Source organism: Lygodium microphyllum, chromosome 24 (assembly GCF_053477565.2).
Source record: "Lygodium microphyllum isolate KBCC chromosome 24, Lygodium_microphyllum_v1.1.10, whole genome shotgun sequence".
Classification (NCBI taxonomy): Eukaryota; Viridiplantae; Streptophyta; class Polypodiopsida; order Schizaeales; family Lygodiaceae; genus Lygodium; species Lygodium microphyllum.
The window spans coordinates 91,068,723-91,091,115 of record NC_141158.1 but is presented as its reverse complement, the minus strand read 5'-3'; the positions used below and the strand labels follow the sequence as shown (position 1 = coordinate 91,091,115).

Genomic DNA, 22,393 nt, shown 5'->3' with positions numbered 1-22,393 from the left:
GGTTGCAAGGCATGTAATGATGATAGCCTCTAGGAACACCAAAGAAGCATCGAACTAATCTATAAGACATGGCAGCCACACTCGTAGGTAGAAGAGCATCAACAACAGTGATCAATCCTAGGCATGCCATTCTATTCTCAACACGGCCTTTGTAATTGTCTACCTTCCCATGAGAGAAGCTTCGAAAGAGCCAGCAATTCAACTCTTAAGGAGTTTGCCTGATCACAATCCAAAGGTGGGTACTAAGAAGATTTTGCAAGCACCGATCTCCAAGAATGGACCAAATGATTCAAGAGCATGGAAGATTTAAAATGATTAAGCTGTTCAGCATTAACCATATGCCACCATAAAGCAAGAATGGCAATATTTCCATACTCAATACCTCACCTTCAAAGAAAAACCTGGCAATCAAAGACCATGGCTGCTAGACTTAACACAAATCATGAAACAATGACCAAGAAAAAGTAATCGTATCTATCTCAAAATCCAAAACAGCCCCACCTCCCACTCTTTTTGGAGTTCAAACATGGTGCCAAGAGATCCAAGATATGCCTAGTCATGTGGAATCCTTCTTCTAGAGCAAGAAGCAAATGGGCTAAGTGATTTCCCATATATGAGACTTTGACCAAGGGAGCAATGGTAAGTAGTATGAAACCATCAAAAGAAAGTCTTGTAGCGAGTCAATTAGAAGAGAATGTGGCAATGCTAGAAGTTGCCATGTAGCGAGTCCAATCCAAGTGGATCTAGGTTTCGAGGTATTGCACTGAATGAAAGGTATAACCATGTTCAAGAGGGGATAACCAAGACCATTTCAGCACCATCAATGCAAAAGCATTCCAATCCTAGCATTTGGGCCCATCCATTAGTCCATGCCTAGAGATCGAATGAGATAGATCTGCTCACATACTAAAGTCGCCCATGATAAATCCAAGTCTTTCAAGAAAAAAGACATCATCACAAACTGCTGCCATAATTCACCACCACCAAAGATATTATTGGGAGCATATATGCTTACTTGCCATAGTACTTCCCATTCGCTAGTAATCTCAAGAACTATGAATCTCCTTTTTTTTTCATAATCAAGTAGCTATCCTAGTAGTAAGCCACTTATTTTATTAAACCACTAACCCCAATTCAAATCTCCCCTTTTCTATACCTTTACTAAATGACAAGGTGCAATGTAGAAGTTAAACCCAAGACCATTTGGTCACCATGCATTCAACACACACTCTCTCTCTCTCTCTCTCTCTCTCTCTCTCTCTCTCTCTCTCTCTATATATATATATATATATATATATATATATATATATATATATATGAAGAAGAAGAAGAAGAAGAAGTTTAAATTAATATACAAAATGTTTACATCAGGCCTTCAAGCTAGCCAAGCCCGATGAAAGACCCAACAGCAAATACTCATGAAGCCGAAAGGCTATGAAAACACCATTCTACAAGAATAAAAGAAGAGCATCATGAAATGGGCACAACATAGGTGGAGTGAACAATATCCACGCATGGAGTAGCCATCTCTCCAAGTGTGAAGCCAGCCAAAATCATGGAAGAAATCTCCATAATAGCAAGCCCCGCACAACTCACATGACCACGCATACTTGAGGCTGAATCAAAGATAAAAGCATTGCAAGTCCACCAATATGCGAAAGACCAATCCATCACATGAACTAAAAGAGGCAAGGATGATGAGACTACAACCTGGCCATGGACAACATCTTACCCTAAACCAAGAACAAATGATCATCCTCTAACTTGCAAAAAAGTTCCATACTCTAGAAATGAAGTCCCAAACCTTTCTAGCAACCAAACAAAAAATGAAAAGATGAGCAAGGGTCTCATCACAAGAAGTACAAAAAATACATTTGCCACACGACATCTTGTGAGCCCACAACACATCAATAGTGGGCAGACCCCCAAAAGAAGCCTCTATACAAACTTTCCCTTGATAGGGAAGCTTAGACCTCCATTGATGAAGCAAGCAATCGTGTCACTTATATGTACTATCACAAACAAACCAAACTTTATTCGCTTTCTCAATGTTCCATCTCTTATCCTCTACCATTTTGTCGTAAATCTAATTGGCTAACCATTTCAGAAAATCCTCCGGTAGCACAAAGGTGCAATCCAACCATGGCGATAAGGGCTGAAAAGCACGCAAGGGAGAGTGCCTCCAAAGCTAGTGCTCTGAGGTCGACCAGATCAGCCTCTGACCTCAAGATTCAGGCTTGTAATATGTCAAAAGATAGCACTGCACACAGCGTCCTGGAAGTTTTATTCACAAAGGCTCAAACAAGAGAGAAGCCTGCAATGATTTAAAACCTCCTAGCATCTATGCATTGCTCAGCCAAAGGCTCTACCAAGACAGAAGCCTGCAAAGCTTTGAGCTTCTTAACATTTTCGCATTGGTCTGCTCATGCACAAATTATCATTCCAACTGTATCGAGTAAAAGAACTCCCATTGCACAATCGGGAGCACAGGAAAACATAATCACACATGCACATGAAAAGGAAGATGAAAATAAATAGATAAAACTACAGAAAATTTTTGAGAGAAATATGTACCTGCATCAAATGCTTAGCTGCATCCTTTCCAGCTGCCGATGCCTTCTCAGGTCCAGCATCTTTGCTCTTAATTTCTTGAAATTTATGAAGTGACATTTTGAAGTCCTTATACCTGCAAGCATTTCAAAATTACGGACTGCTCCTCATATTATCCTGACAGGTTGACATTTTGGCCTTATCTGACCGAAATATTCTATCGGAGTTCAAAGAACTTTTGGGGGTTAACCACTAGTTTATCCATCTGGTACACATATATCTATATCTCCAGGAATCAAATGAGATTGTGTTTTTCATAGGCAGAGCTAGACATAATATTCTAATTGCCGTGGCTGAGGTCCTCACAGCTTCACACTGCATGTATTTAATTATCCTGTTGCCCACAGCTGTCACTACCTTCCTTACCTGTTATTGTGTCACTCACATACCTGTTGTTGACTCATGAACATAGATTAGTAAGAATGCAAAGAATTTACCTTCAAAGACAGGAATGAGCTTCCTTAATTCATCTTTGACATTCTCAAGTTCCTCCTCTTGTGATAAGGACGAGAACCACTCATATGAGACCAATAGACACACAAAGCAGTAAGAATTGTCTTATAACTGTTTTTCAAGCCAACACATTTCTCTCCATGGGATTTTCGTTCTCATCAAGAGTTTGCATACATTGTTGGATGGAGAACTGAGAATGTAGAAACAATGCAGCTCATAATCCTTAAATGAAAAGTTGGCACTGGTATCATCGATGACAAAAGATGATTTGTTATGATAGAGAACATTTGGATGAAAACACACCTCAAAGCCAAACAACAAGAATGGATTGTGTAACAGCTAGAAGTGTATCTCCAATTGGATGTGGTACAACCTAGTGCACAACCAAGATACAGAAGCATGCAGAGACATTAAGGCTCCTTAGAAAACTTATCTTTCAGTTTAGCAGAAAGAAATCGGAAGGGGATCTTTTATGCAATTGAGATGAGAAAGTGTGATGCTATAATTAGGATAGACTGTCTTGTATAAGATGCTTCCAGAGAGAATTAGATTCTTTAGTTGCAAAGTTCACTTTTCTTTTCAACTCCTGGGACAATTTTCCAAGAGGCAGAAAATGTGAAACTTCATAATTTTGTATTCCTGAAATGCATGTTGCAGAAAGTCTCTAAATTAATTTGTTGAAATGTTTTGGACGTTTTGGTGAAATTTCATGCTGTGCAGAAATTCTTTGTCTAGCCATTTTTTGTGCTGGCTGTCATCTTGTACGTTAACTCTGCTTAGAGTAGAGGCATCATTTGGAGAAAGCCATTGTGGGGGAGTTTGGGCAATCTCATGGAGAAAAAGTATCCCAGTGGCGAGTGAATATTTGTGGATCACTCCTCTCATATGGATTTCATGGCCCAAAAGTGTGTGCTAAGTGGTTTGAACTAAAAGTGTTCCTAGATTTCTGTATCAAGTTCTAGACAAAGGATCCAATTGAGCTTCGGTTGATGAGGAGGATCAGATCTTCAAGAAGAGCTATGAGGCATGTCCCATTGGATCACCAAAGCAAGCATGGCAATCCCCAAAAGAGGGTTGCTTTTCCCAATGTTCTTTCATTAAGAGCATCTGTGTCATCCACATGGTTTGTGCATGAAGAAAGATGGTTATACAAGCTTTTTCACGCAAGCACGTGGAAACTCTCTAAAAGCAATACACAGATTGACACTTCTACAAGATTGAAAGGGTCATTTTTCAAAGCTCTTAAAAGCAGCTGTTTTTGAATTCTTGGTGATTTTTGAAAAAGCTGAAAGTTGTTTTTCCAATGTTCTTCTTTAAGGACATCTGCATCATCCACATGGATTGTGCATGAAGAAAGATAGATGTCACAGTTGTTCAATGCAAGCACATGTAAATTCTCTAAAAGCGGTATGTGGATTAACACAACCTTCCAAATGACAAAAAGCTGCCATTTTTATTCTTGAAAACGACGAAATGCAAAATGACATGTTTTTTATTATAAGGCCTAAAATCCATTAAAAGGTGTAAAGAGTGAAGAGCATCAAACAGAAAAAGAAGAAGATTCAAATAAAATTTAAGATCCAAGTGAGAGTGAGGCTCATCAATCCTTTTAGGTTCAAGATTAGGTGTAAGGGAGAGTGAGAATCAGATAGGTCACAGGTGAGTCTTGGTCGAATGATTCAAGTTCCAAACAAATAAAGTGCTCCTTCTCTGATTTTGTTATAAAGAAACTTTTGATCTGATAGAAAGTCTCCTGCTCTATTCCATATCTTGTTATAAAGAAACTTTCCATACAATAGAAAGTCTTCTGCTCTATTCCATATCTTGTCTACCTCTTGAAGATTTGACATTGCTTTACAAGGATAAATGTTTCATAAATGAGTAGTTTGCTCCAACTAGACGAATAGGCAAGTACCCTTAAAACATGACCTACTCACATTTTCTGTCCCCCGTTTTACATCATACAACTATCTTCACATCTTAATCTACTACACAGATCCCTATAAATTAGTGTGTTTCATTCTCTTTCTAATTTTTGTTTTAATTACTATACCACACATATTGGAAATGTCTCATTGACATTCATTGCTAGCCCAATAGGTCTTTGTTGTTGCGTGAAGAAGTCTTTGATTCCCTCCCTCCCATAGGTTGGATGACTTGTGCGGCAATGGTGGGTTCATCTGATACAAATGGTCAACCTATGCCAACTGCTTGAAAAGCGGCAAGATAATAGCTTATGTGCATCAACTAAGTCTAATCATTGGTCATAATAAGACATTATAAAATGCATGGCATAAAATTTGAAATTAGGTTTGTGGTTTGAACAACCAATGGAGTAAGGCATTAGGCTTTCTAGATTTGGATCATCGAGATGAGAAGCAAAATAGGCTAGCTACAAACCTCCTAATATCAACTTTAGATTCATTGAGAAAAACAACTACTCAAGAAAGCCCCTAGACTTTGTAGATTATGCCACTAAGTTTGTAAGTCTAGTTCATCAAGATGTGGTGCATAGCATGCTAGCTATAAACCTTCCCATGTCAACTCTAGTTAGCACACTAGAACTTAAGAAAGAAAAAGATAATAAGATATGTTAGGGATACCAAAAGGAGGTTCACATAGAGCATTGATAAGATCCTAAAAGTATCATATGTCACTAGAATGAGGATTAACTTTCATATTGTCAACTAAATTTCATTAATGGACTTAAATTGACAAATTTAATATAAATTCAAGCATCCCTAGCTCTTGATAGGTGAGAACATTGCATTTGCAATGAGGATAAAGGCAAAGGACAAATTTAATATAAATTCAAGCATCCCTAGCTCTTGATAGGTGAGAACATTGCATTTGCAATGAGGGATAAAGGCAAAGGACAAGCATGTCAAGGGCATGTCTACTCCAAGACCTTGCAAGACTTAAGTCAAACTTTGATATGAGCTTTCCTAACATGTGATATGAAACTTTCATCAAGTTGAAAGTTAGTTTTCTCAATGTGCAATGTGAAACCTTCATTAAATTGGGAGTTTGGACCTTGTAACTTAGATCACATTAAAAGTTCCACCCAGTGATGAGTAGCTCACTCATGATAAGCAACCCTAGTGAGCAGCTCATTTATGCAAGCAGCCCATGTAGATCAGCTCTTGGACGTTTTTAGCCTTAAGACCTGTGAGTTGTGTGATCATTGTTTATATGGCAGGTAGACTAGGAATTCTCATAAAAAGTCTGGTATTCCACGCATGGGTGAGCCTTTGGCTCTTGTGCATTCAGATGTAACATCGTAACTTTCACAAATTCATCAAGGCCCAAATGTCATTACACAAGATAGCTTTCAATCAGTGATTCCCTGAAATATTATGAATAATGATGCTCTCTCTTTTGATCAGCTGTGCTATAGTTTATCAGAGCTTTAGTAGCTCAATCTAAACCCATGTGCCATGCCTCCTACCTGTTTCAGTTATGCCCAAAGCTCTAAAGTACATCATTATAGTCTGACCAGTTATCCCTAGGCTGTACAGTAAATTGAAGTTTTCCTACTGTGAATACTCGGGCTTAATCATATGGACATTCCTGTGATCTGTGCCTTGGCCTTATGAAGTGTCTTGAAATTTGAACCACTGCAAGATACAAAACTACACAGTTTCCTAATAAAATACACATGTAAGAAGCATTCATCAAAGATACTTGGCAGGAAAATTTCCAGTGCTCATTATTTACCGGTGTAAGAATGTGAGTCCTCCAAAGCCTTCAAATTGAGGACCTAGAAGGTCAATAAGGCCTTCAAACTCCTATTAACAAAGAAAAGCAAAGTTAGGAAGAATGTTGATCCAAAACAAATAAACAAACACAAAATAGTATTATGTATGTCTCATCCAACTACAAATTTCTGCAACAAAATAAAGATCTATATATTACATTAAATATGAAATAATAATGGATCACAAAGAACTGGGGACACATGTTGCACTTATTATACACCAGTTGGACCAGGCAAGCTGTGAGTTTTACTTTATCTCTCTTTCTTTGTCTTCATAGGCCTCTTATGTTCCTGTTCACTCTTTCAAATTAATTGTCCAGTCGATAGTGATACTGTACACAAATCATATGCTAGCCTTGATGTATTTAATTTCTAGAAATCCTAGACAACTCTTTTACAATATGGCAACCAACATCTTAAACCACTACTGCACACCCTGAAACTCATATAACAAAATGTCTAATGATTGGATTAGCTTTCCAACATATTTGTGCATCATCCACATAATCAGCCATTCCTCTGTAAAATAAGTTCCAATGTCTAAAAAAGTAGACTAGTAATTGAGGGCTTCATGGTTGACACAATAGATAATACCTGCAGGCTGCTAGGATCTCCAGCTGCCTGAAACACTGACGACAGAAGTTCATTTGCAGCAGCAGACAGTCTGACACTATCATGGGCTCGTTGAAGCCAGAGGATTCCTGTTCCTTTTCTTCCATGCTTCCAATTGTGCACTCCCAAACTCTGCAAACAAACAATCCATTTCCTTACTACCGTAAAACATTAGTACATAGGGGTCCATGAAACAGCAAACATTCCTAAGCTTCATACAATGCTTACAAGTTAGTGCGAGAATTTTCTCAATAGAAATTGTGATAAAGAGCACCATATTTGAAATCAATATTGTAAGACAGAACATATACATAGGAGCACACACCCTTATCACAAAACTTCATCTGAGACCTCAAATTACAGAATGGAAAATGAGTGAAATCCAAAGAACCTTCCGATCCACAGACTTGATTGCTTTCGATTTCCCCCATAACATTAAAAACTATTTCTTCAATAGCTATGCCTTCACCATGGCCAACCTACCCTACCTTGCCAACACGTCAACAGATTTAACTCCTCTCTTCTTTCTAGCTTTTTAGCTCTCTCTCAAAAACATACATTGCCAATTCATGTTCCATGGCTGAAACCAGCAATTTTTGCAACAAAGAAAAAAACAACAATTCTCTACAAACTTGGACTTCTCAAATGAAAAAGAGACCCCAAATAGATAAATCAACTTTCTAAATGATTCACTAGTTGTTGCTCCAACAATATTCATACTTGGTTAAGGAATTCGTCAAATGCAAACTAATATAAGTGAGTTGCTCATTGGATGAAACTTAAGCACCAATCCTACTTTACAACTTAAGTGAGTTGCAGCTTGATTACTAGGCAAAACTTTCAACGATCATCAATTTAAGGTGTTTACAACTTAATTTTGCTGCTTATTGGGCAAAATTTTCAATTTAATGAAAGTTTCACATTGCACCTTATTCCTTTTGCCTTATCTTTATACCACATGATATATATACTTATTGACTACATGGCAATTGTAAAATCTTTCACTACCAATGGTTATCATGCCAAGAGCTAGGGGGACCAAAATTAGAATTCGCAGTTGATTAAATTTAGAGCTACACATGTCCTCACCAAACTCTAGCCGAGGCTCACAAAACCAACAGATGAATATAGAGAAAGACATGAAATCATATCACTACTAACAGACGGGAGAAGGGGTTGTTGCCCATCTTCAATCCTCATCTTGTCTCAATCTCTTTTACATGTTCATGGTTGTAATTTATTTCTGAATAATTGTCATATTCAGCCTAAAATGTTTTTCTTTGCATTTTCTTGGAATTTAGTCACAAAAACAAGTGAATATTATGAGGCACTTATAAGCAGCATGATAGCCATAATAAACACAAAATACCCATTGTTTCCTCCTTTCTAACAATCATTTGGACAATAATCCATCTACTCTTTTCTCGCAAAGGCACCCAAGGACTAACTACAATCTAATCTAAAGCAAAAAGAAATCTAGTGTGCTACTCCTTAGAACTACAGTAACCTACAACAAGGCCTCACTGTCAATCCACACCATATTCAAAAATTGTCACAACTCAACAAGAAATAAATTTTTGAAACCTTTGATAATTTCCTAGTTAATCTTATTTGTTTTCCTTGAGATCAAACTATTGAAATAGTAGTGCATTACAGTTGGTCACCGTTGAGTAGTCACACGTTATAGACCTGTGCAATGCCTTAGAACAAAGATAGTGCACAATTCCATCTACCCCATTGGGTGCTCAAGGCCACTAGAATTCAATATCAAGGTCACACTCACCACATAGAAAGGATTAATGCCTTGGAATGTGAAATAGAGATTGAACAAAATGGTTTAAATGAATATGATGGTATGCTTGTGAACATTTGCTCATAAAGCTAAAAACATATCTTTTAAAGGAAGTCTCAAATTGAAGAAGACTTCATTTATTTAAGAATCCCTCAATTTCAACTGGCCCCAAAATTTTAGAAGCCTCAAATCGGCCTACAAACATCAGCCCCACAAAATAAAGATAGTATACGTAAAATAGTTAGCTTGTGTCCCAATAATTTTCACTTAGAAACATTAAAAAGCAAACAAGTTTCAAGTCACTTGTCATTCAAGCTTCTAGTGTTCCCCACTTATACATTGTTATGACACCTAGTTGAACACTTGTCTTTTGCTACTTAGCTTTACACTTGAATCTAGTCTTTCCTAATACCAAGTCTTTCTCCTCTATCTTTATTCAATAAAGTTACTTTGTTATAATTCCCCACACATCAAATAAGGATAGTTCAACCATCTCCATTCCATTTCCAACAAACCTAAAAACTCAATTTCAGCCCCTCCCTTGAAACATTTCTATTTCTCTTATTCTACTTTAGGATTGTGAAGAAAGCCATGCTAATGCAAATACTCATCCACCATTACAAATACTAAATTTTTCCATCTCATACTCTCCAATGGTAAGAATCAATTGGTATACTAACATGCATACTTGTCAACCATAAGAAAAGCTAAATTTCACCATCTCGTACTCTCCAATTGTAAGAATATGACTATATGCACATAAGCATACATGTAATTGAATATGTTTGCATGATCTACGAGAGAGCAAGCAATACTTTTCCTCACTCTTGAGTTGGATTGCAAGTAGGGGTCTTAGGTTGAACGAAACTAGCTTTACTTGGAGGAGATGTATCATGTCTATATTCAACCATCAATTTGTCTCCATTTCTTAATATCTTAAGCTACAGTAATTCTCTTTATTTCCATGAGTTTCTAATCATGAAATCAAGCTACTATTTTAACTATTCGGCAAGCACAACACATTGGAGTTCTAAATTAATATAGTTAAGGTGACACAATACCATCATCAAATCATCCAACAAAAGTGGACTAACAAAAAGCCAAATCCAAGCCCTAGAACAATGGGCCACACTGATGCTAGCCAAATTCCTTGAAGTCTTGCCTCATAGAAAATGTGATAATTCCAAGGCCAAATCCTATAAAATACAATACGTCAAAAATAACTAGACACTTATTGTATTATGATTTGTAATATCAGTTTGCTTGGTTGGTAAATTTCAGCCTATACAAGTTAATTATCAACATTTTAATTGCAACCAGCAATTATGTTTTCAAGGAAGCTATACTACTACATCCTTGGATATCATGGATGGGCACTTGCAACATTGGCCACTAAGAATCACTAAGTGTAAACACGTCCTAAAAGTTAAGATTCTCTTAGCTAAAGGATTCTACAATATAAACATGTTCAAGGCATATGAACATGTTCACAGCACTTTAGGGTTTGGACAGTCGTGTTCTATAAAAGGAGCCTAGGGCTCAATAGCGCACATTAGCACATGCCACACTCTTGGACTTGAGACCCTAGGTAGCTCTCCTTGCAAACCCATATAATTTGTGGATTGGCCATATAGGACATCTGGTCTTGTCACTTGCAATAGAGGCTCAAGCCATTGGCTACATGGTTCCTACACTTGAGGCTAAGCTCGTATTAGCTCTATGGCTGAGAGCTAAGCACAATCTTAATTTCCTTACGTTCATTTACATGCTTGTATGGCTTGTGTGTGTTGTGCGCAAGACGGATCCTAGCAAGGCATCACATTGGAATTAGAGTCTCTTTTTGCTCTTCAAAGTGCACTAGAACAAGAGCTACAAAACTATTAGAGCTCATGCAACAATGGTAGTTCAATATCACGAGCTCTTTCCACTCTTGCATAGCATGGTATCGAACATTAGTAGCACAAGAAAAGGGCAAGGGAGGCACATGCAAGTTGATGGTGGGACTCAATGGTGAGTACTTTTTATTATTATTAGAGACCCCCATGTGTGGAAATCGTTTATTATGGTTGAAGATTTGGTTTTCTACGCTCTCCATTCCATCTTATGCCTTGAGTGTCATTCTTGAGGGTATGATGGTAAGACTACTATTTACATTTTCTAAAGTGATTTGCTCAAGTGTTGTGGTGGAGAAAAAGAAGAGGTGATGATTTGGGCATGCTGCTCCTCTGTTGGTCAACTTGTTTAGGCTAATTACAATTTACATGTCCATTCCCACCAAAGGTGGTGGAATAGCAATCGTTTCCATCCACTCACATGTCCAAGGGAGCTGATTCTCCTGTTGTTTCCTATCAAACATGTGAAGGGACTATTACACCTTCTTGGTGGGTGAAGCCATGGCATGAGGAGGCAACTCATCAATCTGCCTTTAGGCCAAAGGGCATTCAGCAAACGACTCACTAAGCTATCGATTTGAAGGGTAAGAACATAGCAAGATTCCATCATCTTGGCATTTAGGATGATTAACGCCCCTTTGGATTTCCTCTAGTGTGGCAACATGGCAGACAATGATAGGGCAATAATCCTAAAGGGCTAGTCCAAGTCCACAACATCAACCCAGGTGTTGCCTCCTTATACCTCGATCACAACCCATACAAGCAAGCAACATGTGGAGGGTAAGACAGCGCTTGACCAAAAGGTTTGTCTTAATTTGAACACAACCAAATTGCTTCCACATAATGTTATCTCTTTTGGTCCTAGAATCCTTTTTCAAGAGACTATGTTCCACTTTTGCCTTGTTGACACCCAATTTATGGCCAGGACGTATTTTTGGGCCAACTCCCACATGAAAGAGCCTAAGCAAGTGTATTGTACCATGGTCATTTCAAAGGCTTACTTCCTCGCACATATAAAGTTCATTTTAATTAGAAATCTTCATGAATTTTAATCAAATCATTAAATTCATTCTCATTCTGATGACATGGAGGGTGTGTGGTAATAATCCTAGCTCTTGGCATGGTAATCATTGCATAAGCAATGAAGGATTTGACATTGGGTATGCAATGGACAAGTATATGGGCTACATGGTACAAAAGTTAGGCAAAAGAAACAAAGTGCAATGTGAAACTTTTATTAATTTGAAAGTTTGCATCTTAGAATTGAGTTACATTGAAAGTTTCACCTAGTAAGTAGCTCACTTAGGACACTTGAGTTATTAAGCAAGCCTTAAGCTTAAGTTTCGTCCAATGAGCAACTCACTTATGATTAATGATCAAGTCATTAATTAGCCCTTCATCAAAAACATAATCTGATTAAAAAGCAATTGGTTATTCATTTGGAAACTTAATCTTAGCTATTTGGGACACTCTTTCTCTCCTCTTTATTTTTTGAGTGTGAGAGTATTTGCAACCATCCCAAGGTACTAAACAGCCGGGAATCAATCTCTTTCTTCTCCTTTCTCTCTCTTAAGTTGTGCAAGCTCTATTTTACAATATATCAAAATTAAGGCTTGCTATTTATAGCATATCTGTGGTTAGGGTTTGCAAAAATCAAACGTTTTGGGTGTGGAATTGCTTGTTAAAGATATTCCAATCAAAACCCCTTATTTCGCCCTTGTCTTGAGTCACCAAATCATTAAAGATTCGAGGCAAACATCAAGCAAAATGTATTCAAACATGAAGGTCTGATTTTTCATCCATTGAAAGCATTAATTTCAGCATCCAATCTCAAGGCAAATACATGCCAAAGATTAAGACTTATGGATAGCAAGTTTACAAGTCTGAATTACTTCAATTTGACAGTGAATTGAACGTGCACTAATTAGGGCAAAGCTTTAAGATTGTTAAACAATCAAGGTTGAGGCCTCATTTGACAAATTGGATTGGCTTGGGACTAAGCTTTGTGCAAATTCCTCATTCATTGCAATATGGCAGCAGTGAGAGACCATGGATGCATTTTTCAATGTCATGTTGGTCAACATTGGAGTGACGCCAACTCTATATGCTTGAAGTCGCACTAGTTTGAGCGTGTAATTGAGACACTTTCAAAGCTCATTGATCAAAGGTTGGTGAGAGCAACTAAAGAAATAGCAATTGGAGGAAATCTGGTCCATTGAAGAGCCATGCACGTGAGGAATCATTGGCAAAGAGGGTGCTGATCTGTAACAGCCATATTGATCACACCGGTGGGCCATAAGTGGTTCATGTCAAGGCTCATCTTCAACATTAAAGAAACATCAAGGGGCACTCACCTTGAGGGCCAATCTGGTGTCATCTACTATGCAAGAGCACTCTAGTTCTCAAGTTCTTTCTATCAAATATTGTCTTTGCTGAAATTGAATAGTGTCTGTGCTGTAATTTTATGTTCACTGCCCTATAGATCAAATCTATTGGCCGGTTTCACTCCCCCTCCCAAGGTTGACTTGACTCTGCCTATCAAAAAGAGCCACACCCATGTTTGACTTTTCAATCCTTGTCTTCTAGGTCATCACCCCCTCTTCATGGGTCATGACTTGTTCCAAATTAAGCAACCCCACTTCAAAGGGTAGTGGTTGAAATCATAACTTTTTGCCCATTTCGAGCTATTGGAGTTATGTTCCCGTGTCCAAGTCTATCTTGCCTCGATACCCAATTCTCTCACTTGGTAAAGGCCCATTTAGCCTCATAATGGCCCATTTTTTATCCAATGACCATGCAATGGATCATATGTCCATAGATGGCCACTTTTTAGGCCTCCAGATGATCACCCTGAACAATGGGGATCAGCAACCCTATTAAGACCTCAAAAAACCCACATTTTAGGGAGACTGTGATTCGATCACACCCATTGAAAAGGGTCGTGCTCCAATTGCCATGTTTCTTTCAAGGCAAAATACTCTCATTTCGAGCCCCTTGCAAATGGACACAACTATTATCTCTATAGCCATGGTCCCATCTTGACCCTTACACATTGGTGAACGCATTTGTCCTCGTGATACCCGCTTCACAATGCCAAACCTTGCTTTGGATCAACAATGTCTAGGCTGAGCCTCCGTACATGCCCATTAGATTAGACATTTCCTTGTTTTCAACAAATCATCTCTGTCAAGTGGGCTCTCTCCTCTCACAATAGTTTCTCTAACATATACACTCTATTCTCCCTCAATATATCACATCTACTGTTGGTTATTCATCATCCTCCATGTGTTCCTCACGACTTATTTTGTGAATGCATGTGTGTATAGGTATAAACGCCTAGCATTTGATAAAGGTAACGATTTGGGTGTGCACCTTGGCCAACATATCGAGGCTCTCTCTCGCTCCCTTGATCCTTGCCCTCTCTCCATCCCTCCCTCTTGCCTTGTAACGATGGTTTGCTAACTAACTAAAGATTTGTTGACTAAAACATTCAACACTTCGGGTCTTTTCTTGACAACTGCAATTGCCACCTATGCCTTTGGTACCCCTGCTCACACCACATCTACAAAAGATGTTGGGAGTTGTGAGAGGGCGCAACAAAAGAAGGAACATGAACACAAAGAGAAAGAGACAAAAGGAAGGAGGAGGAAGAAAGAAATTTGTGTGACTAAAATAAATGTTATACAAACAGAAGGATTGATCAATCCTTGCACACAGCCCGAGGTGTCAGTGAGGGCACTAGATCAAGCTAGAAATTGCGACGACAACAACAACATCACCAAAGACAAAGGAGAATGTCAAAGTTGAAGGACCAACCTGCAAAAGATGATGGCCAAAGCAAGGAGAGACCAGCTATAAATAATTGAAGTCCACCAAATCTGGCCGACCTGCCATATGGCCCAAAAATTGGCTGACCTGCTAGAAAATGACCATAGGGTTGCAATGAATATAGTTTGACTATATAGGAAAATGTGACAAATAATGACAAGCCATCCTAGATAATCTGGAAGCAAGTAGGCAGTGGCAAGAGGTGTAAACCGATTGCCAAACATAGAAAAAGAACCTAAAATAAGAGAAATGCACACTCAAATGCTAGAGCTCCCATGGCTCTGTCAGACTCTGACAAGAGCTCACAACAGGGAGATGAAAAACTTACCACACTAAAACAACAAGGCTAACACCCCCTCTTAGATCCTTGGAGTGTCTATAGACCCAACAACCTCACGTGATGAAGCATAGAAGCCTTGGGCAAAGGCTTCATGATTGAAGAGATCCATTCCATTGTCCTCCGTGGGACAATAGGCCACCACAAACTTGGAATCCATGATCACTCTCAAACATAGTGATATTGTACCTCGATGTGCTTCGTGCAAGCATAAAACATTGGGTTCTTTGCCAGAGTGAGGATACTCTAGTTGTCTGTGCATAGCTCCGTACGTCCCATTTGAGGAAAGCCAATCTCTACCAAGATATGACAAAGCCAAACTGCCTCCATAGTTGTAGAACAAAGTGCATGATACTCAGCCTTTGGAGAAGAAAGGGCCACAGTAGGTTGCTTCTTATTGCTCCAAGAGATAGAACCTGATATAAGGGAGAGGCATAACACGCGGTGGGCCATCTTGTATCCACATCACCTACCCAATCAAAGTCATTCCATCTAGAAAGAGTGGCCCCTCTCCATACATAATCCCTTGGATCATGTCCCCTATACATAGTGCAACACACAAAAGGCAACTCTCCAATGAGTCTGCATAGAAGTCTTCGTGAAAGAAGACAACAAAGCAACCACAAAAGAGATGTTTGGCCAAGTGTGGATTGACCAAATCGAAGAGCCAACAAGGCACATGTAGTGGGTAGTATTGGAAAGGGGATCAACTACTGCCAATAACCAACCATACCAAACTTTGAAAAAAGCTCAAAGGTGTACCTATGCTAGGAAATAAAAATGTCATGTGACATTTGATAGATCTCCGATCCAAGGAAGAAGTGTAGATCCCAAGATCCATCACGTTGAATTCTCGTCCCAATATCATCCGAGTGTAATCAACCTCTCATGTATTGCTCCCTATTATAATGAGGCCATCAACATACAAGATAACCAAGACGCACCTATCCTCCTAACCTTGTAATAAAGGTTAGGGTCATGATCTAATTGATGGAAACCACTATCCAAGAAGAATCGATCAATCCATTGATACCAAGCCCTAGGAGCTTACCTCATGCCATAAAGGGCCTTCTGCAACCTGTAAATATGGTCCTCCATCAATACACAAGAAAACCATGAGGCTATGAGACATAAATTTCCTTCTCCAAGACGCCATTCAAAAAGGCCGACTTCACCTCCATCTGATAAACCGACAAATGGTGATGAGCAGCTAAAGTCAAGATAGCTCGAATAGTGGACATCCGAGCTGTTGGTGCAAAAGTCTCACAATTAACAAACATAGAAAAAGAGCCTGAAACACCAGAAAATGCTAGAGCTTCCATGTCTCTATCAGACTCTAACAAGAGCTCAAAACCATGAAATGACAGACTCACCACACTGAAATAGACAAGGTAATAGGAGCATGGTGGCAAAGAGTCAATTGAAATCATGAGTCGTCTACCCACTGCTATACTCTAACACAAGGTCTAAAAAAGAGGAAAATGACAAGGTATCATGGGTGTTGAGCTAAAAATGCATTATAAACTAATTAGCTCTTTAAAACAGCCCCAAAATATGTAAATTACCAAAAGTTTCATTAAGTTGTGCACAGCTCTAGAGAGTTCATGTGTCCCATAAGCAAAAGCCTCACTTGGGAGGATCCTTCTACATTTATAAATAGACAGGTTGCCCATCATTCAACCTATCACGAGGACGTGAAGTTTTATTACTTTGCTTAGTATTTGATTAAAAGTTAATCAAATGTGCTGCTGTGATTTGCACATATGAGGTGAAAGTTAATCATTTCAAAGTGTGGGACCCAAGATCTCAAAATATCACTTGATGCCAAAGGCAAAAGTTGTAATAAGTTATGTATGACATGAGGTGTAGTACGATCCATCTGGTCCGTTCAATCTATGGACTTAATACGGTACCAAACATACACAAACAAATGCCAAATAAAATCCATTATTTCTTACGGTTATTTTTTAAAAATATATAGAAATTTAAGGGTCAAACTAATAGATATTACTTGTTTTAACATGAGAGTGGCTATCCATAAAATAAAGTGTCACAAGGCATTATCCATCCAATACTAATACAATTTACAAACCACAATGTCTTCGCTTCAGTTTTCAATAGTGAGTCTTGAACATGATGAGAGCTTGAGACAAAATGTAAATCCAAGACTCTAGTCACAAGTAATTTCCAAGATCCAATTTCATTTATAAAATTGGCACATATACAATGGATTAAAAAAAGAAAAATGCTATAATAATGGATCAAGATTCAGGAATCATGGTATGGCAAGTCACAAGTGCCAAGTGGTAAAGGAGCAGAAAATAGAAATAGAGCTACACATAGAAAATGGGACACGAGGAAGAGGAGAATGTAGAGACAAACTCCAGAGAAAAGTGGATAGAGAAGATCTAAGAGAGAATAGTAGAGGATCTTATAAGAGAGAGACAGAAGAAAAGGAGGTAATAAATGAGGTACAAGTAAAGATCAATGGGAATAACAAGAAAAAGAATAAAGCCAAAAAAAAAAAAATTTTACGCCAACTTTTTTTTAAACAAACGAAAACTGGACGGATCGTATACGTCCAAGCAAACTAGACAAATCGTACTATATGGACCCGTCCATGGACAGAATGCAACCTTGGTCTAGCAAAAACTAGATGGTACCTAGTGTTAAAAATTGACCTAGACTAAATTATTGGCCACTAATGTTAGAGGTGACATTAGAGACTAGGCATTAAATAGTTAATTAATGCTGATCTAAGGACTATTAATCATAGCAGCATGGAATGGCCAATTTAGATCCCCTATCCCTATTCCTCGTCCCTATTTCCCATTCCATGCCTATTCCATGGGACTATATAGCCACATGGAATGGTAAATCATAGCATTTGTTGTTCCCAATCCCCATTCCTGTTTCCCATTCAATGTTGCTATGCTAATAACTGCTCATGGATAGTTGGAAGAAAAATTCATGCACGTGGAAAAAACGTTTTTAGGGGCCTGGTGGAAGTCTATTCCAACCACTGCGAGAGAGAAAGAGGTTGTTAGAGAGCAAGAAAGATGCAACTAATGTGATTTGCAACCACTAGGGACCAGTCCTACAATAGGTGAGAGCAATTTGGAGCCCTCCAAGTACAAGTGACAACACCCCAAGATCCTTCTGGTATAAGTGATAGCACTAGAGGGCATAACTACCTTCTTAATGGTCCTGAGTTGTAGGTGACATCTTCCATGGCTGTTTGAGCAAGCAATAGCACTTTTTCAACCTTTCTAGCAATGAAACTCTGAAATTTCTCTCTCCACAACATTCTCTCTCATCCTCCAACCATCTCTCACGTTATCTCAACAGAATCCAACCATTTTAGTCATTGAAGGTGGAGATGTTGAAAAATATTTGCTATAAACCCCAATTTACAGCAAAACTTAGGTTTTGATAGTCACCTCGAGACGCGTGCTCAAAATTGACAACCTTGGACTTGAATTCTAGTAGTTGAAATTGAGGAATTCCAAGGAGATTCAAGAGACTAGCTAACAAATATCTGATTTGGGGCTGAATTTGTCCTTCAAGGAGCATGGTGAAGGCCAATTCCTAAGCAAACCAAGAGGCAAATTAGTTTGAAGGCTTACTAGTTAGTTTTGACAACAAGAGATACTTGGATTAGCAAAGGAGATTAGAGAATCTCAATAGCACTCCATCCATTTGCAATAAAAGCTAAAGAAATACCACAAGGAACGTCAATTTTGGGGCTAACATGTTATCCATTGTCCAAGATTAATGTGATAAAGTGTGCATTTCGATTTATGTGAATTAGTTAGTTGCTCTAATTAGTGTTAAATCAGGTCATTACTACCCTATCCTAGAAGAAAGACTGATTCCAAGGTCCCAAAGCTGAAATACCATCAAATTCCTTGACTTGGTGGACCCGAGGCACCTGATTGAAGATCAAAAGCATTGCTCTAGTGCTGAACTTGTAATCAACTAAGCATTATAACAAGAAAGTCTTCAAATAGTGAGATGGGATCGAGTAGGGATGATGCCTTTCAATCTGAAAAACTCAGAAAGCGGTGGGTATATGCAATACTTGATCTTAGCAAGGCATGCAGCATGGACAGCAAGCTAATAATGTTGGTTTACACCAAAATGTAGTCCCTTCTAGATCTCTTAAAGCTAGTTGTTGATGATCAACAAGAGGAAGAGAAATTTGATGACGTGTTCAAAAGGATAGCAAAGGCAAGAAGAGAAAATCATCTTTAAGAGCTTCAGGACAATAAGATCAGTGAAAGAAGAGCCAACACAACAACATGATGTTCCAAATGTGGATAGTGAGCATAACCAAATGATGCCAGTGGAGCAATTGATGTATATGCAAGGCAACTTGAAAGTGCCAATCCAATGCTTTTTAGATAACAAGGCATGCATGCAATGATGGGACAGCCAAGGTACTTTGGTTGTGGTACTACCTTCTAATATATATGCTATGGTGAACCAAGGACCGCATACAAGGAGCTTGGTATGGCTAGTAGTATGCAAATCCCCATGCAAAGTTACATTGCAAGGGTTCAAAGTATGCAAATAACAATGTTGTCTAATGCATCTAGTGCTCCTTACATGTCAAATACACATGAAGGGCTAGTCAAGTGGATGCAATATTACATGTTAGTTAAGTTGGAATTGCAACAATGTGAAAGTACAAAGCATCGCAATGCTTAAGAGGGAAAAAGGCCTAGAGCCTAGTGGAAGTTTTAAGGCAAATAAAGTTAGAGATAAAGTTTTCATATGCTTCTTGGGGAAGCTTCAGCATTGTTTCACCTATTTAAAAAATGCAACTAAATAGAGGAGGGTGACCTGGCAAATTATCCTCAACAATACACTTCACCTTGATGAGTTTCAGTTAAAGCCAATTTTGGATCAAGCTCAACAGAGCTTAGAAGGTCCAAAGTATTGTCTAATGCTCAAGGTTGCATCTCCACTCCCCTAGTGATGGACAACTCAATTATGTAGTGGATCTCCGATGTACTTGGTTTGCATCCAAGCATCTTTATGCTAATAGTATTTTAGCCATTGTAATCACTATTCGATGTACTAGTCACTCTGAGTTGATATGCAGATGTGTATCATTTACACATAGGCTCTAAAACTATATGTTTGCAAGGTTGCTAGCATAAATGGAACACATGGAATGTACATTTGGACGTGATGTACGTTTGCAAGGCATGTATGGGATACATGGATAATATGCGATGTATATTTGCAAGTGATGCAAGAGAAGTACAATTGCACAAGTTAGATGTGGTTTGCTGCTGATGTATACTTTACATGACTATCATGTGGTATATCACTGCTATGAGGTATCGCTTATGCTCAATTTATGCATTACAATGCCTAAGTCGTCAAAAACAGTATTGGGTTTTCGCATATGGATCCATCCCTTATAGCTCAAACAGTGGTTATGATTCATGTGTGTGGATTGCAACTGGTTTAGGTGACTAAAATTTCACATCCAGAGACATGGGCATGGTTAAGCAATAGGTGGACATGTTGTTTGACTACGATGCCAACATTATTTCTAGTAATAACAATAGATGCTTTGGCACATTGTAGTACAATTGAGGACAATTGAAAGCATTTAAAGAAGGTAGTCTCTCACAAGGAGATGATTTTATTGCTTTGCTTAGCATTTGATCAAAAGTTAATCAAATATGCTAATGTGATTTGCACATGTGAGGTATAAGTTAATTATTTCACAGTGTGGAACCTAGGACCTCGAAATATCAGTTTATGCCAAAGGCAAAAGTTGTAATAAGTTATGTCTGGGTGTATCTAGTGTTAGATTTTGACCTAGACCAATTTATTGGCCACTAATATCAATGGTGACATTAAAGACTAGGCATTAATTAATTTAATTAATGCTGATCGAAAGGCTAATCACTACTCAGAGATACTTGGAAGACAAATTCATGTAAGTCAAAAAGACGTTTTTAGGGGACTGGTAAAAGTCTATTCCAACCATTGTGAGAGAGGAGGAGCTTATTAGAGAGCAAGAAGATTTTACCGATGTGATTTGCAACCACTAGGAACCATACTTGCAGCAGGTGGCAGCATTTGGGAGCCCTCCAGGTACAAGTGACAATAGCCCAAGGTCCTTTTGATGCAAGCGATAGCACACAAGACAAGGCAGTAACCTTTTTTATGGTCCTAAGCTATAGGTGACAGCTTCCATAGCTGTTTGAGCACAACAATAGCAATTTTTCAAACTTTCTCACAATGAAACTCTAAAATCTCTCTCTTTATAGCATTCCCTCTCATCCTCGAGCAATCTCTCAAGTTATCTCAACAAAATCCAGTCATGCAGCAAACTCCAGCCGTTTGAGTCATCAGAGGTGGAGATATTAGAAAATCTCTACTGTAAACCCTAATTTACAGCAAAAATTAGGGCTTGACAGCCACCTTGGGATGTGTGCTCATAATTAAAAGCCTAGGAGATGAATTTCAACAATTGAAAAATTGAAATTGAGGAATTTCAAGGAGATTAAAAAGGCTAGCCGGTCAATATCTGATTTGGGGCTGAATTTGTCCTTCAAGGAGCAAGGTAAAGGCCGATCCCCAAGCAAACCAAGGGGCAAATTGGTTTGAAGGCTTATTGGTCAGTTTTGACAACAAGAAGTACTTGAAGTAGCGGAGGAGATCATAGAGTCTTAGTTGCACTCCATCCATTTGCAATAAAAGCTAAAGAAATACCACAAAGGATGCTAGTTTTGGGGCCAACAACCGTCCATTGTCCAAGATTAAAGTGGTGTACATTTCAATTTATGTGAATTAATTACTCATTCTAATTAGTGTTAAATCAAGTCATTACCACCCTATCGAAGAAGGAAGACTAGTTTCACATCCCATCCTTGTCTTACAAGTTTCGTCACCAACCCTTCTCCACTAGCTATCCAACCCTCAACAAGACGACTACTACATGGTCCACAGTTGCCGTCTAGCCTTCCACTACTACCATTGATCAACTGTCATCATCTTCAAGCAGTTACATTGCTATGTTTACCAATTCCAACCCCAAAGACTACTGAATTTTGGTTTCCAACCTACTACCCTTCCATTTCTAGCAT

General features: G+C 38.5%; 1 protein-coding gene across 2 annotated transcripts in view; it reads right to left on the bottom strand.

Moving 5' to 3' along the window:
- The window catches only part of LOC148015356 (nuclear pore complex Nup85-like protein), a 70,931-nt gene that overhangs the window by 5,192 nt on the left and 43,346 nt on the right, over window positions 1–22,393 (bottom strand). For both annotated transcript variants that reach the window (XM_087664892.1, XM_087664891.1), the window contains 3 exons: window positions 7,415–7,564; window positions 6,781–6,851; window positions 2,575–2,686 (listed from right to left, as the gene is read on the bottom strand). In XM_087664892.1, the coding sequence (XP_087521018.1) occupies window positions 2,575–2,686; window positions 6,781–6,851; window positions 7,415–7,564 (333 nt within the window). The remainder of the gene's footprint in view (window positions 1–2,574; window positions 2,687–6,780; window positions 6,852–7,414; window positions 7,565–22,393) is intronic.